Source organism: Corythoichthys intestinalis, chromosome 18 (genome assembly GCF_030265065.1).
Source record: "Corythoichthys intestinalis isolate RoL2023-P3 chromosome 18, ASM3026506v1, whole genome shotgun sequence".
Lineage (NCBI taxonomy): Eukaryota > Metazoa > Chordata > Actinopteri > Syngnathiformes > Syngnathidae > Corythoichthys > Corythoichthys intestinalis.
Genome location: NC_080412.1, coordinates 46,600,760 through 46,617,003, shown reverse-complemented (window position 1 = coordinate 46,617,003; position 16,244 = coordinate 46,600,760). Strand labels below are relative to the sequence as shown.

The 16,244-nt window shown below is 41.7% G+C and overlaps 1 protein-coding gene across 3 annotated transcripts in view; it reads right to left on the bottom strand.

The window, feature by feature from the left end:
* Positions 1–16,244, bottom strand: part of LOC130906121 (seizure protein 6 homolog) — a 227,229-nt gene that overhangs the window by 88,314 nt on the left and 122,671 nt on the right. For all 3 annotated transcript variants that reach the window (XM_057820079.1, XM_057820080.1, XM_057820081.1), the window contains exons 2-3: positions 8,317–8,994; positions 3,692–3,813 (exon numbers count right to left, since the gene is read on the bottom strand). In XM_057820079.1, the coding sequence (XP_057676062.1) occupies positions 3,692–3,813; positions 8,317–8,994 (800 nt within the window). The remainder of the gene's footprint in view (positions 1–3,691; positions 3,814–8,316; positions 8,995–16,244) is intronic.

Here is a 16,244-nt window from a genome sequence, read left to right as displayed (position 1 = left end):
CCAAGTCCTGGCTTCTCACTGGCTATACCATTGGCTAGTGGTGTGCGACATGGGGAAAAATCCTCTACCACGAGATGGGCTATTATATGTCATGATCAGTGCTTAATTTGTAAATCATAAGGTGCCGGAACACATAGTACATATGACAGCACATGGATGACGAGACGGGCACAGGTTCCGGAACATACGCAGAAAATGGTGCTGAAAACAACACGCAAATGCCCACTTGCCATGCTGTTGGACTTACGAGCAGGGGTGAAAGTGGCTTGAATTTCTTGCCGGAACTCTTGGGGGATCGGGGGCTGATCAAACCTCCTAAAACCACAGTTATTCCTATAACACATTCAAACAAAATAATGCTTTTCTTTCAAAAAAATTTCAATGATTTGCAAAATAAAAGTTAACAAAAACAGCAGTAACCTTAACCTCCATCTCCTAATTTCCCCCCACATTTCCTAAATTGCAAAACCTAAATTTTAAATTGTGTTGTTACACTTGTATAGGGGGGAGAATCGAATCTACAACATCTGGGTTGGGAAACGACTACACTACCACTGAGCCACGTCATCCCCAATGCCCGTCAATAAAATTTAGGGGTGCACGATATCCATTTTTTGAAACCGATATCGATAACTTCCTGCTCCTCAAAGCCAATACCGATATCGATAACCGATAATAAATATATAATTTTTTAAATGTATGACCTGAGTTTTTGAACATCTGGAGGTTGAAAAAAAATAGTGGTGGATTCAACATAGATTTGCCTTTGATCTCATCAGATTTTTCATAATGACATGAACAAAACGGTGCGTTTCACTTCTGCACTGCCCGACAGCCAGCTAAGAATGAATGCACTTCCATAAACCACAAGGCTTGGTCTTTTCTTGCTTTTATGGGAAGACACTCATCTTAATATTGTGAAAGTACAACAGAAAAATACACATATTCAATACTCAATATACAACAAACTGCACAATACACTTATATACACAACTATTATATGTATAGCATAGCACACTAGCTTGAGCTACTAAAGCATTGGCTGTGTTCTATAACACAACTTATGAAGTTCTGTACATATGACCCTTCACCACAGAAGTAAACATATTTTGCACATCCATATGTAATAGTAAACATAAAATACTTAGATATATTTCCGAGGTGGAAACGTAACAGAAAGCATTCACGACTGTCAATGCTACCGCTAGACACCGCAATGTGTAAGTGATTGAACCAAACTACTGTAACAAAAAATAGGTGCATTGAATTATTCTGACCAGCAGGTGGGAGCAATGCCCCGCAAATGGTCAACTGATTTCCCATAGTATCCCGATACGTTGTACCGATGTCTCGCTTCATTCAGTGGAAAAACACCTGGCTGCGGAAGCGAAGCGTTTTAATGTCACACACGTGTCGGCCGTGACCGTGGACGTGTCACTCAGGTAGCAAGGGGTTGAGTCAGTCAATTTAGTTCAAACTCACAATGCTTATAAAAAGGGGAAATATCGCTCAAAATGTTGTGGGTTGTGAGGAGAGCTTTTGCGCGCATTACGTCATATTGAGAACGAGGGAGAGACAAGTGAAATTAGATCAAATTACACATTAGAGTAATTTGCAAATGCACAAAGTATAGGCATTCATTGACACACTATACACTGATTTATGCAATACGCACACACACGCACCCCCCCCAAACACACGTTTTTGTGTCTGTCAGTTTTTTTTTTTTTTTTTTTTTGTGTGTCTGTCTGTCAGTTTTTGTGTTTGTTTGTCTATCTGCTAGTTTGTATATTTCTTCGTGCCATGTGAGAGAATATTCTCAAAAGCTGGAGAGGTCATGAGCAAAAAGAGGAACCGGCTTAAACCAAATGCTGCTGAGATGTTTTTTTTTTTTTTTTAATAAAAATTTGTGAAACACCCAAATCCCCATCCCAGTGTCACTAGCATTCTATACACCTACCATTGAGAGTTCCTTATTGCACAAGCATTTCCGTATTTCATTTAAAAGTAACACAACAGCTTTTTTTTTTTTTTTTGGTTTTCGTTATTATTACTATTTTTAAAAATTAATTTGGGGGAAGAATACATTTCAGGCTAGGGGTCGAACCCACTACTACTTGCACATCAGACAAAGTATATAACCACCATACCACCCACAGGTTTATCATTCAGATGACACTTAGTCATTTGGTTAATGAAAATTCAATATATTTTTATCCAGAAGATGTCACCACACTGAATTGTGTCAAATGCCTCGTAGCACTGAACCATTTCAATACATTTGCTTCAGCGGCACAGAAAGCAGTGGTGAAGCAGTGTCATGACTCACCACACTGATTCGTGACAAATGCTTCATAACACTGAACCATTTCGACACATTGCTTAATTTTGGTTTACTGCTTCAGAAAACTTCGGTTTCTCCATCACTAGTAACGAGTGTAGCCTCGTTAGACCTCGATAGAAGAAGTTAGACCTGTTTGACAGCCAGAAATCTTGCTTGTTTGTAGGTGACCAAATACTTATTTTCCACTCTAATTTGGAAATAAATTCTTTAAAAATCAAACAATGTGATTTTCTGTTTTTCTCATGGTTGAGGTTTACCCATGTTGACAATTACAGGCCTCTCTAATCTTTTCAAGTAGGAGAACTTGCACAGTTGGTGGTTGATTAAATACTTATTTGCCCCACTGTATTCAAAGGGACCTTGTAACAATACAAATAGAAAAAGGAGAAGAACATAAGGCATACTGAACATTGTGTTTAATGTATATTTTAGTGTTGACAGAATGTAATACGCATTGTCCTGTTCGTGCGATGAAAGCGCTTGTGGTCAATTAACAGGAACAAAAGAAAAGTCATTTCCTGGCTCATCCGTCACGCTCAACCGGGGTCAATGTCACGGTCATTTTTTTCTTTGGCAAAAACGCACTGAAATTAAAGTAAGACTACTCGGATCGATAAAGCAATTCACCCGGATCTGTGAGGAGGCTGCGTGTCAAGTGTTAGTGCTGCTTATTAAAATGACTATTGATTGGAGTCAGAAGAGCGTGGACACAGAGGTAACATCGACAAACAATTGTTTAACCACAAAAGACTCAGCTGTGAACGCATGACATGCCGCATGTCAAAGTGCGTTTGGTTTTACATTTTTAAAGACAATACTTAGTTCTTATGCTGCTGCAGATTCTGATTTTTGTTTTGACGTGTTATCAGTGTTGTTCTTCCAAAAAATAAACTAGTACCTCGCCATTGTTGATGTCAATAATTACACAATGCTCATTGTGCATAAAATCAGTCACACCGAAGCGCCAGCAGAGGGAGACAAAAAACACAAGTAACAAGTGGAGATGACACTCTGCTGTCATTTTAATCTGTTTGAGCGGGGCATGTGCGTTAATTGCGTCAAATATTTTAACGTGATTAATGAAGAAAATTAATTACCGCCCGTTAACGTGATAATTTCGACAGCCCTAGTAGAAACAGATCTTGTTCAATAGCAGCCAATGAGTTAACGCCACAAATATGCAAGGTTAGTCAGCTACAGTTAAGAAACCCTGGCAACATGACTCAGGCTGGCAAAACCCAGCCTACTTGTACCTGGAGGTGGCCAGATGGTATTTACACAACTCAATCACTTCATCAAATGTCTGCAAGTGTTCCGCAAGAATAAGACTGGGTTCTGAGCACTCACCTGGACCTCGATGCCGTACCCCAGGTAGACGGTAATCAAGTAGTTGCACTCCATTGCTGTGTCAAGCTGCTGCAGGATTTCAATGTTGCCCTCGGGGTCAGTGAAATTTAGGCCGCACGGCTCTGTGGGAGACAGCCAAAAGACGTGTGATTCCCTTTTCCTTCACTCCACTGACTCTTGCTGACAGCCCACCTGTGTCTCCGACTATCTCTGTGGATGGGCTCGACGGCTACAAAATGGTCAGGCAGGACAAATCAGATTGTCTTTGACACATGAGCGACTCCGTTATGCCTAGCGAGAGATGAATAGCTTTTTTGCGGCATGGAAAATGAACAGACGGGATGCTGAAAATCTGCCGCTATGAGATGGTGGTGTGCGATACAGGGAAAAATCCTCTATTTGCAATAAGGGCTAATATATATCACGATAGCAATATGCCACGATATAATGTAGTGTTTAATCATTTCATGAAAAAACATACTATGACAACTTTCCCCCTTCATTTTTCTCATTCTTCTTTGCCACATAGATAAAACAACTGCATGCCTGTAGACAATATTATTAAGATATAAGCTTGTGAACTTGAAGTTTAGCTGAAGTGCTCAACTGACCAGTAAGTGAATAAGGCCTGCCAGCTTCTACATTTACTTTCTGCCCAAAATATCACGATGTTTTTGATATAAGATCCTCATAATGATGTCATTTCATATCATTCTGACTATACATACAATGGTATGAAAAAGTCAAAAGTCGCAATCAAATGTGATCTGATCTTTGTCAAAATCACACGGATGAAAATACAGTGTCTGCTTTAACTAAAACCGCCCAAACATTTATAGGTTTTCATATTTTAAAGTGAATAAGGCCTGCCGGCTTGTACATTTACTTTCTGCACAACATATCACGATGTTTTTGATATAAGGTCCTCATATCGATGTCAGTTCATATCATTCTGACTATATATACAATGGTATGTAAAAGTCAAAAGTCGCAATCAAATGTGATCTGATCTTTGTCAAAATCACACAGATGAAAGTAGTGTCTGCTTTAACTAAAACCACCCAAACATTTATAAGTTTTCATATTTGAAAGTGAATAAGGCCTGCGTGCTTGTACATTTACTTTCTGCCCAACATATCACGATGTTTTTGATATAAGATCCTCATAACGATGTCATTTCATATCATTCTGACTACATATACACAATGGTATGTAAAAGTCAAAAGTCGCAATCAAATGTGATCAGATCTTTGTCAAAATCACACAAATGAAAATACAGTGTCTACTTTAACTAAAACCACCCAAACATTTATAGGTTTTCATATTTTAAAGTCAATAAGACCTGCCAGCTTGTACATTTACTTTCTGCACAACATATCACAATGTTTTTGATATAAGATCCTCATAACGATGTCATTTCATATCATTCTGACTACATATACACAATGGTATGTAAAAGTCAAAAGTCGCAATCAAATGTGATCAGATCTTTGTCAAAATCACACAAATGAAAATACAGTGTCTACTTTAACTAAAACCACCCAAACATTTATAGGTTTTCATATTTTAAAGTCAATAAGACCTGCCGGCTTGTACATTTACTTTCTGCACAACATATCACAATGTTTTTGATATAAGATCCTCATAACGATGTCATTTCATATCATTCTGACTATATATACAATGGTATGAAAACATCAAAAGTCGCAATCAAATGTGATCTGATCTTTGTCAAAACCACACAGATGAAAATACAGTGTCTGCTTTAACTAAAACCACCCAAACATTTATAGGTTTTCATATTTTTAATGATAGCATGCAAACAATGACTGAAGGTTAGTACCGTAAGTGAACCCCTTGCCTAAGGAGACTTAAAGAGCAACTGAAACAAAATTTACCAAATATTTTAAGTCAGGTCATAGACTTCATTACCTATTGACATGACACTCCGTCATTCTTTGCAACACGCGTTATCAGAGGGCGGCGAGCTTCATTTAGTATAGTCAGGCGAAGATGGCACACGCTCATGTCTAAGCTGGATTCAAGCTTGGATTTTTGAAGAAGTACTAAAGCTGTACAGTAGGAGCGGTACCTCACGATACGATACGATCTGCGATTCAAAGTTCACGATAACGATGATCTGACGACATGGCGATACAACGATTATCAATACATTGTTCAGGAAATCATTCTAGGATATTCTCCAAACAACTAATGAACAGAAAATCAAGCTTTTGCTGTGAATTGGAATGAATTTATCACTAGTAGACGTCCAATCCGCTTGAAGTGGGAGGGAAGGTCTGCTAAAGACTTACAGAAATCCCTGGCACAGTCCAATTTCTCTGCACACATCAACTACATGTCGTACTATGGCCAAGAATGGTGTTTATGGTGGTTCACAATGGAGGGCTCGACAGAGGAAGCCACTGCTGTCTAATAATAAATAAAAAAAAAAATTTAAACATTGTTGCTCCTTTAATGTCCGCAAAAAGGCACTTGGACACTCCACAGAAGTTTTGGCAAAATATATGTGGACTGATGAAACCAAAGTTGAATTGTTTGGGAGTAACCCACAACGTCATGTGTGGAGGAAAAATGAAACGGCTCACCAACATCAACACCTCATCACCACTGTGAAGCATGGTGGAAGGAGCTAATGATTTGGGGTTGTTTTGCTGCCTCAGGGCCTGGACAACTTGCAATCATTAATAGAAGAATGAATTCAAAAGTTTTTCAGGAAAACCTGAGGCCATCTGTCAGACAGTTGAAGCTAAAAAGAGGATGGATGCCGCAACAAGACAATGAACCAAAACACAGAAGTAAATAAACTTCAGAATGGTTTCAGAAGAAAATGCACGTTCTGGAGTGGCCAAGTCAAAGTCCAGACTTGAACCCCATTGAGATGCGGTGGCATGACATGATGACGGCGCTTCATGCCAGACATCCCAGGAATCTGACTGAACTTTAGCAGTTTTGAAATGGCTCAAGATTGGTCCTGATCAATGTGCCAGACTGATCTGCAGCTACATGAAGCGTCCGGTTGCCAGACTATTCTCCCTGTATTTTTCAAACACTGGGAAAAGAGTCTGGGACCCATCTCCTATTGGCCTCTCGAGCCAGAATGAAATCATCCGTGCAATCAGATTCGTTATTTGCGTTTTTTATTTTTAAGGAGCAACGTCACTCTTGCGCGTTGTAAGTCGTCTCCACAACAACACAGATGGCGAACGGGAGAGCCGAGAATATGTTCCAGTCTGCAGTAAATTGTTTTAAATGACCAAAAACACATCGAGTCGCTAAAACCAACAGTCTCTCGCGCTAGCCGCGTTGGATAAATTTGTCCGTTCTCTGCTCTCCTCGTATGTTTTTTCCCTCGTGCTAGTTTCTTGTGCTTTATTGATGGGGGAAAATATTACATTATGCCTTTTGGATGTATGATTGCCTCTGTGACCTAGATTGTCCGCCACTTCGACACCATAGTATTGTTTTTCACCGTGGGTTCCATAGTTAGGAGGGAATCTCACGAGATAACTTGTTTTGCACTCATAATATTTACCGTGGGAACACAACATCTGCTACCGAACGGCACAACCTGGGAGCCATGCAAAGAAAAGCCCCTTTTTCGAGGGGCTGAACCAAAAGTAGCTTTAATGTTTGTCATTGGACGGGGCCGCGCCGCCTGGGTTCGGAGGTTGGCCGTCCAACTTTGGCCAACCTCTGCCCCCGTGTGGCTCGTTCCTACAAAAACCGGTCATTTCCGGGCAACCAGTGAAGTTCGCCAATTGTTCACGTACAGATCGCCTGGCTTTGTTCCTTCGCCGCCTTACCGGAGCGTTGGCTCCCGCTCATTTGTCACGGTAAGCGATTTTCATTGCTAAGGAACTCCTGGTTGTGCTGTAACGGTAGCGCGGGGATTCTGGGATCCACAAACTCAATCTAGCGTCATCGTTACCCTTGTTATGCTTGTTTTTGATACTTGTTTGCGTGCTTTTGTGGGATTGTAATCAATAAATCAAATTTATTCTGCATTTTCTAATCAATAAACATTGTCTATTTTGCAAAAGTGTGCCTGTTACTGATTCTCCGCGAACCCGGAAATTTCGGAAAACATTTATCAACAGCACGTCCACCCGTCCCTGATTGGTCCACTCCGCTGTCTGCTTGCTGTGGCTTGCTCCGCCTTGGGAATTTGATCTGCCGAACAGTCGCCAGACTCTATAGCTGAAACAACGGTAAATCTGGTGTACCAGGCAATATTTTCCCCCCCTTTTGTCATTGTGTGCATACTACCCTGATTAAAATTTGAAAACCTATAAATGTTTGGATGGTTTTACTTAAAGCAGATACTGTTTTTTTCATCTGTGTGTTTTTGACAAAGATCAGATCATATTTGATGGTGTCTTTATGGAGAAATATGAGAAATTCCAAAAGGTTCAGATACTTTTTCATACCACTGTGTATATACTGTATATCGTACATCACTGAGATGTGTCAAATCATAATGGGACGATACTCCAAACCTTTAATATCCTTTGGAGTTAAGCTTATTGTGATGTGGCTTTCACAACCTGTTTTCCATAACCTAGTGTCTAGAATTAGTCAGAGGAATTGGGAAATGCACTCACCAGATGTTTGCACAGTGGTGATGGTTGTCGTCGTTATCACAGAGGTTGACGTGGCCTCCGTTCGGAATGATGAAGTAAGGTTTGGAAGGGACTGATTAGGACCGCTTTTGTCTTTGGCTGTGATTTCCCCCACCTGCCCTTTTGCCATCCTCATTGTGGAGGGTGCAAGACCGGACTGCTCGGAAAAATCCCTCCAAGGGTGAAGTTGATCTCGCCGCAATGATAAGGAAGCAGCCGCTTCGTCGTCGTTCGGCATCGCTTGCGGCGTCTGCCTGCGTTTGTTTCTTTCTTCGTGTGACTTCTGAAGGAGAGGTTTGGGTGTTGTAGGAGAGAACGTCGTCAGTGACGACGTAGCGGCCACGGTGGCGGTAGAGGCCATATCCGAAAAAGCGGGAGCTTCCTCGTGGGGAACTATTTGCGTGACCGGGTGAGCGGCTCCCGCTCTGGTGGGGTACGCCGCCGCGGAGCCGTCGCTCCTGAAAAAGTGTTGGTCGCCCTCAAAGTCCCTCAAGAGAAGGTGCTCTTGAAGCATCAAGCCTTTGAGGACGGGCCGGTGGTCTGGGCTGTTCATGGGCGACGGGGTGGTGACCCAGTGAACCTCACCTTCTCGGTCTTGGGTTGAGGGGGGGGTGACGTGATCTCCAGTCCTCCCTTTGGTGCCATCACTCTCATTTGGACCTAGAAGTAAAGAAAAGATTCTCATGACACATTTCATCTCACTTTAATAACACTTGAAATAATAATCGCTTAGGCGTAATTGCGACCCACTCAATAATCCAATCCCCAATATCATATAATTATCAGAGTTGTCTTAATATATATTACAGTACTTAGAAGCCACAAACTGTATGTTAAAAAAAAAAAAAAAGTCAGAGCTTACAGCATCCTCTCGACTTAATGACAAGAAAAGCCAAGTGGCTCAGCTTCAGACTGTCCAGTATTTTAGGAGTATGTTAGCCATTCTGGAGCTAATGCAAATGCTACGCCAACGCTAGGAGTTGCATTTACCGTCTGATGATTACCCAGCACAGGCCTTTAAAGGCTAAAGGAACAGTCTCTCTTACCAAGATAAGAAAAAAATAAATAATTTTGGGAGTTTTGTGTAAAATGATAATGATTTTTCCCCCCATTCTCTTTTGTGTTTTTTCATTTCAAGCAAAATAAATGAAGATATTACTACCAAAGCATTTGTAATGGCAATCAATTTTCTAGGAGAAATTAAGCATTATCTGATAGAATTGCAGGGGTGCCAATACTTTTGGCCAGCACTGTATCTATATTAGTATTTTATCGGCCGATAAAAGCATTTCAAAATGATATCTGATAATATCAACATTGGTTTTTCATTATCGGCTATGGGCAAACATGCATGTTGCCTTCAAAGTGAATGTAGAAGTCTTCTGCCTTTATACAAGAATGCTTATTTTGAAAACCTTAAAGTTGTTACATTTATCATTATTTTTAGGGCATCACAGTAAAATTAGACATAATATGTTAAGTCCACAACCGCTTATATCTGTATCAGATTTTTGGAGCTGGACAATAGCGGTCAAAAAGTCATTATCGGACAACTCTAACAATGATTTCAAGTAATTATTAGCTATTATAAAATCGACAATGTAGTAGATGTTCGCAATAGCTGTCAAAATTTGTGACATTGTTTGGGGAAAAGAATGAAATGTCCTCCCCAACAGGATACTGCTAGGGCTCCAGTCCCGCCCACCACTCACAAATCAGATGTTGAATCAATGACAAATTTGTGCTGTGATGAGACTTAGCTATCATGCAAACTAACCAGCAGTAGTGGGTATATTAGCTAAAAAGTTTAATCATGACTAGTGTAACATAGTTAAAAATACATCAGTATTTTCAAACAAATGTTATATTAATAGTTGGAGAAATAAAAGTTTATAAGGTTTACATCCATTAACCACCAAGTTATGTGTTTACTATATATTATGAGAAAAAAATATATTCTGTAAAATTATTACATGTTTGTAATTTATTTTTTCATTTAAACAGTTTTTGAGATGTTTTGCACAATTATATGTAAAAAGAGATGTATATTTAGATTTAAAAAATGTTGATTGCATGACAGTTTGGGAGTAAGGACTTCCGGGGTTGCGTGAGAGCGAGCGAAGAGAGAGAGGGAGAAGAACGTTCGAGAAGGCTGAGTGGAAAGTAGTGACGGGATCTGTCGTTCACTTGAGTAAACGAATCCATTCCGGTTCGTTCAGTAAAACGATTCGTTCAAACGAATCGTTCAACGAATCGTTCGCCCCCCTCATCTCCCTCCCCACCCAAATGAATCGTTCGGTTAGTGAACGGGAAGTGACGTTGCCGAACGAATCACCAAAGACCGCTTCGCAGTATAACTGAACGGGAAGTGACATTGCTTGGTCCCTCCCTCTCTTGCACATTGACCACTCGTCGTAGTTTCAGAAATGAGTGACAGGCGATATCATTCTGCTCTCAGAGACAGCCTCGTCTCCCTCCCGCTGCTGCAAAAGCGAGGGAGGACTTCCGCGTCGTCTGTCCTAGTTCTATGGGCTCAAAGTCATGGCTCGTGCTTGCATTTCGAATTAGGACACGGTTGAACATTTTCCTTTTGAGGGGGAAGTCGGGGTTTGGGGTCGGGGGCGCACGGACTTTCTTTAGCATGATCTTGCTCACATATACAATGCTGCTGCTAACAGCCAACGCGGCATGCTTGCTGTCACGAAAATAAAAATAAATCGAAAGTTTAATTTCTAATTATGGAACGGCCAACACATCATATTAACCTCTCGCTCTGTTGTATTTTTGTTTTTTATTATTAAGATGATCGTTTTGAATTTTTGCACTGGTATTAATAAATAAAATAATCCGGTCAGCTCCCCTGTCGTCCCCGCATCTCAGATCGTCAAATGCTGACGAGAAATAATTGTTTGCTTTATGATTTCGCCTTTCTACTCTTATTAGTCTGTTAAGAAAAATGTAGACATATTGCGACATCTCCCGTGTCCGCGCGCTTTGTTTTTGGGGCGCTTGAGTAGCACAAGATGGACGGATTGACATAATTTGTCAAACCAACCGACACCCTCTGACACGAAAAAAAAAAAAAACCCTCGGAAAAAATTGACATGTATATACAGTTTCATTGCAAATCAGTATTATGGTGATCATACTAAATATTATTTTTTTTCTGTGCACATATGAGGTACATATCGCTGCCATGAAGCCTCCATATAGTGACAGTTCTCTGCCCGCTTCACTGCCGTCACGCGACCGCAGCTCAGGTTTTGTTTGCCTCGTAGCTACGTGTGTTTTAAATTACTGTAAATTTGATAGTATATCGTCATAGGCACAGTCCCGAGTCTGTTGAGAAAAGTAGAACACTAAACCATGCTCGCTAGATTTGTGTGGTGTTTTTGTCTTTTTGAGCAGCATTTGATAGGCTCCACGTTAACAAATATGTGACAAAGTCGTTTCCTTTCATTTTATGACTCGTTCACCGCATAGTCATTACTGGAAAGTCAAGTTAGCAGCAAGCTAGGTCAGGAACCGGAGGACCGAATCACTGAACGGGAAGTGACAAAACTCAGTCTTTCCCCCCTGCCTGCACGCTGGCTGCTTATTGGCCACACGTGGAAATGAGTGACATACGCCATGATTCTGTTTCCGCTCCCTCCCCTGCCCACGATGAGGCTGGCGTCTGATTGGTCGTGTGCGATGTCAGAAGACGCTGCCGCTTGCTCAACGCCCTCCCACGCAGCGAACAAGCGCCACCAACTTCATAGAACGAATCAGTGCAGATGGTGATTAGTTCGGTCTCGTTCACCCAAACAATTCGTTCAAAAAGAACGAATCGTTCGCGACCGATACAACACTAGTGGAAAGACGTTCGGTAACGGCCGAGTGCAAGAGCTGAGAAATTGTGGACTTTGTTGATTGACTTTTGGCGAAAGTGCTCAAAAAGAGGACTTTGAGGACGTCAACCATCATTGTTGGATGCTTTGAGTGGTCTACTCAAGCGGGACGAGTGGAGCTGGTCGCTAAAAAAGAGGCTAACAGTCGCTCGTCGCTAACACAGAGGCTAACGGCCGCGCGTCGCTAACCGAGAAGCTAGCGACGCCCGTCGCTAACAAAGAGACTCGTGGTGAGCCCCAACATTTGGCTAAACGTCTAGCGGCCTGCTAAACAAGTGAGCGAAGCGTTTGTGGACGAACCAACTGGGAGAAGGGACACTCGACGCCGAAGCCGACGAGGAGGACGACGCCGACCCGCCGACGGAGAGGGATTCTACGGGCATCGTGAGAGAGTGGAGCATCGCCTGTTCAACGAACATTTGCCTTTCTGAGTGTTTGGAGGAAACAACATTCATTAAGGTACCCTCAGTTTTTTTTGGCCTTCGGGTGAAGGAGCCATTTTGTTTAAGGCTACTACGCACGCAAGCAGCGAATCTGGCCAGCCACGTAAGACAAATTTAGTTAATTTTTGCCGGCTTTAGACTTATTAATTTGGGCCCATAGCTTAGCTTGTGTGTATGGACAATTTGTGTTAAAACTTATATTTTGGAGAACAAATTTTATTTAACAACTGCCTATTTTTTTCATTAAATGTATATAGTTCATACATAACTGGTGTGTTTATTAAGCCATTTGGTAAGAGGTTTGTGAGGGTTGAATTGGAATTTTAAACTGCAATAGTGAGAAACTAGGGAAAAGAAATCGAACACTGATAATTTAATAGAAAATATTTATTTTCAAAATTCACAGTGAATGCCTATATAACAGATAGTAAGAATTAAGATAATTGAATTGTGATTTTTCTAAAAAGGGAAAGAACTCAGGTTAGCCACCTCTCATAATAGTTTGTCACACTAGAGAGGCGCTACATAAAAATGGAGGCACCGCTGGGATAATTTGTAGTTTTTGTGCATTCTGTGAAAATTTGTAAGTAAATTGTGTAAATTAGTCAGTGATTCATTTAAACCCAAAATGGAAACTCAAGTGCAGTTAGTACAAAAATTAAAAGATTGGTGCCAAAGTGAGTCTTTAGAGCAGGCTCATGCGGTCTTGGTGCTCATGTTTGAAGATGTGAACACAGAAGCCATTGAAGAAACAATGGAAACGGTGAAGAGTCTTGGACGTGTACGTGTTCGAGCTAGAACGTCAAGCCTACAACAGAAACAATTTCTAGCTTTGTGTGAATGCAAAGAAACTGTCGAACGTAAATCGGTCCCAGTTGATGTTTACCCCATTGATGGTGGAGGACCTTGGACTGTGCTCACAGCTGATCACTTTCCAGTAACTAGTGAAACACACCGGAAAATGACCGAACAAGTGCAAGCAGATAGCAATCCCACAACGAACGCGCATGCACCATCACCCAACACCGAGGAGGCGGCTAAGTCTACAGCAGCCATTCTACAAGCAGTGAGTGAGTTGCTCGGCAAAACTAAACCGTCGAACGATTTAGGAAGCTATCGCCGTCTACGAACATTTTCAGGATTGTTGCCCACTCCGGCTGGAGAGGAACAATTTGAACACTGGTTAAGTCAGGCACGACTACTTGTGGAAGAGTGCGAATGCTCTGGCAAAGAAAAGAGGCGAAGATTGATGGAAAGTTTGCGAGGACCAGCCCTTGATATTGTTCAGGCAGCACGCACTGGTGATCCTGAAGTAAGTCCAGAAGACTGTTTAGAAGCACTTGAGCATGCTTTTGGGACAGCAGAATCAGGAGAAGAGCTGTATTTTGCCTTTCGTTTGTTGCAGCAGCAGCCAGCGGAGAAACTCTCAGACTTCCTCAGACGTCTAGAACAGTCGTTGAGTAGGGTGGTGCAAAGAGGTGGTCTTTTGGCTAATTGTGCTGACAAAGTAAGGTTAGAACAGTTGTTGCGGGGTGCAGTTGCCTCAGATATGATGCTGGTTAATCTTCGACTAAGAGAAAGAAAAGCTAAACCCCCATCGTTTCTCCAATTGCTAAAGGAGATTCGCACAGAAGAAGAATATGAAGCTTCAAGAAGAAAACATTTTCCTGTTGTACAAAGTTCACATGTACAACAAGCTGTTGATGTAAAAACAACTGAAATACAACAATTAAAATCTGAGATAAAGGAATTGAAAGCTTTAGTAGCTGCAGTAGTCTCAAACCCGACTCCCGAAGCCGCAAATGCTCCAAAGAGTCCCGTTAATGCAAAAGACAGTGATAGTAACGCTGATCGAGAAGTTGCTGCTTTGAAGAAAGAGTTAAAACGCTTGCAACAAAAAGTCAGCAATAAAGTGTTGGAACCTCAAGTGGCTGTCTCATCAGTGAAAATGTCCCAACCAGCTAGCACCTATCCACAACGCCAGCAACAAAGTTCGGAGGAGCGATTTTGCTATAAATGCGGAGAAGGTGGACACTTTGCTGCCAAGTGCCCAAATTCGGAAAACAAAGCTAAAGTGATAAAGAAGCTCATTCAAGCGCTGAATTTGTCAAAAAACAGTCAAGCATGCAATCAGGCCAAAACAACTCAGGTGAACTGTTCAGTCACACAAAGTGCAATTGATGTGCCAAAAATATCTGGAATTCCTGAGGGGTTGGTTGGACCACCTAGCTTGGTGACATTGAAAGTAAATGGGCACGAAGGTACTGCTTTGATGGATAGTGGTTCCCAGGTGACAATAATATTTGAGTCCTGGTACCAGCAACATTTGGCTGATGTTCCCATTTCTCCAGTTGAAGGACTAGATTTATGGGGATTAAGTCTGACAGATGTTAGCTACCCGTACCGTGGATATGTTGTAGTCGACTTTGAATATCCAGCTGAGGTGTTTGGGACAAGTCAAATAGTCACTGTCTTAGCCCTCATATGTCCCAGTCCAAGAGTGGAAGGACAAGCCTCAATAATTGTTGGCACCAACACAAGCCACGTCAGACGTTTGGCCTACCAGTTTAAAGACAATGCTAATGTCATGAGTGCACTAGGGCTTCGTGTTTCTGTCGGCACAAATAAAAGTACGCCGTCAAGTGTTGAGCTACCAGCTCAAGAAGGCGACGAAGCTGGGCGTGTTCGATGGATGGGACCAGGTCCTTTGTTGCTGTCACCAGATAAAGCGATGCAAATTGTGTGCAAAGTTGACCTAAAGCACCCAGTTGAGCAAGAAATCCTGATGATGGACACGGCACCAGTAACCACATTACCTGCTGACGTGTTTATTCATCCAATGATTGTGCCCAGTGAAGCATTAGAAATCAACAGTTTCCGAATACTGGTAAAAAATGAATCAACAAGAGACATTTCTCTTCCAGTGGGAACAGTAATTGGGAGTATGTTTCACATTGACTCAGTGGAGAACATTCCACCCAAAGAGGAGACTCCCTCAGAGTTTGATGCAAGCCAAATCAACTTCGGGGATTCCACAATATCTGAACAATGGAAGAACAGACTACGACGAAAGCTTGCCCAGAAGTCTCATGTCTTCTCAGTACAGGAGTGGGATGTGGGATTGGCAAAAGGGACCGAGCACAGCATCCGATTAACAGATTCCAGGCCTTTTCGGCAACGATCTCGTCGATTAGCACCAGCAGACATTGAAGATGTAAGAAAGCATTTGCAAGAACTGCTAAAAGCTGGCATCATCAAAGAGTCTCGCAGCCCCTATGCTTCTCCAATAGTCGTTGTCAGGAAAAAGAATGGGACTGTGAGAATGTGCATTGACTACAGATTATTGAACAGTCGTACAATACCTGATCAATATACGACGCCATGCATTGAAGATGCTTTGAACGCTCTGACAGGAAGTCAGTGGTTCTCCGTGCTTGATCTGCGCTCAGGGTATTACCAGATTCCTATGTCAGAAGAGGACAAAGAAAAAACGGCGTTCATTTGCCCGTTAGGATTTTTCCAGTTTGAACGAATGCCTCAAGGCATCACAGGAGCGCCAGCAACATTTCAGAGGTTA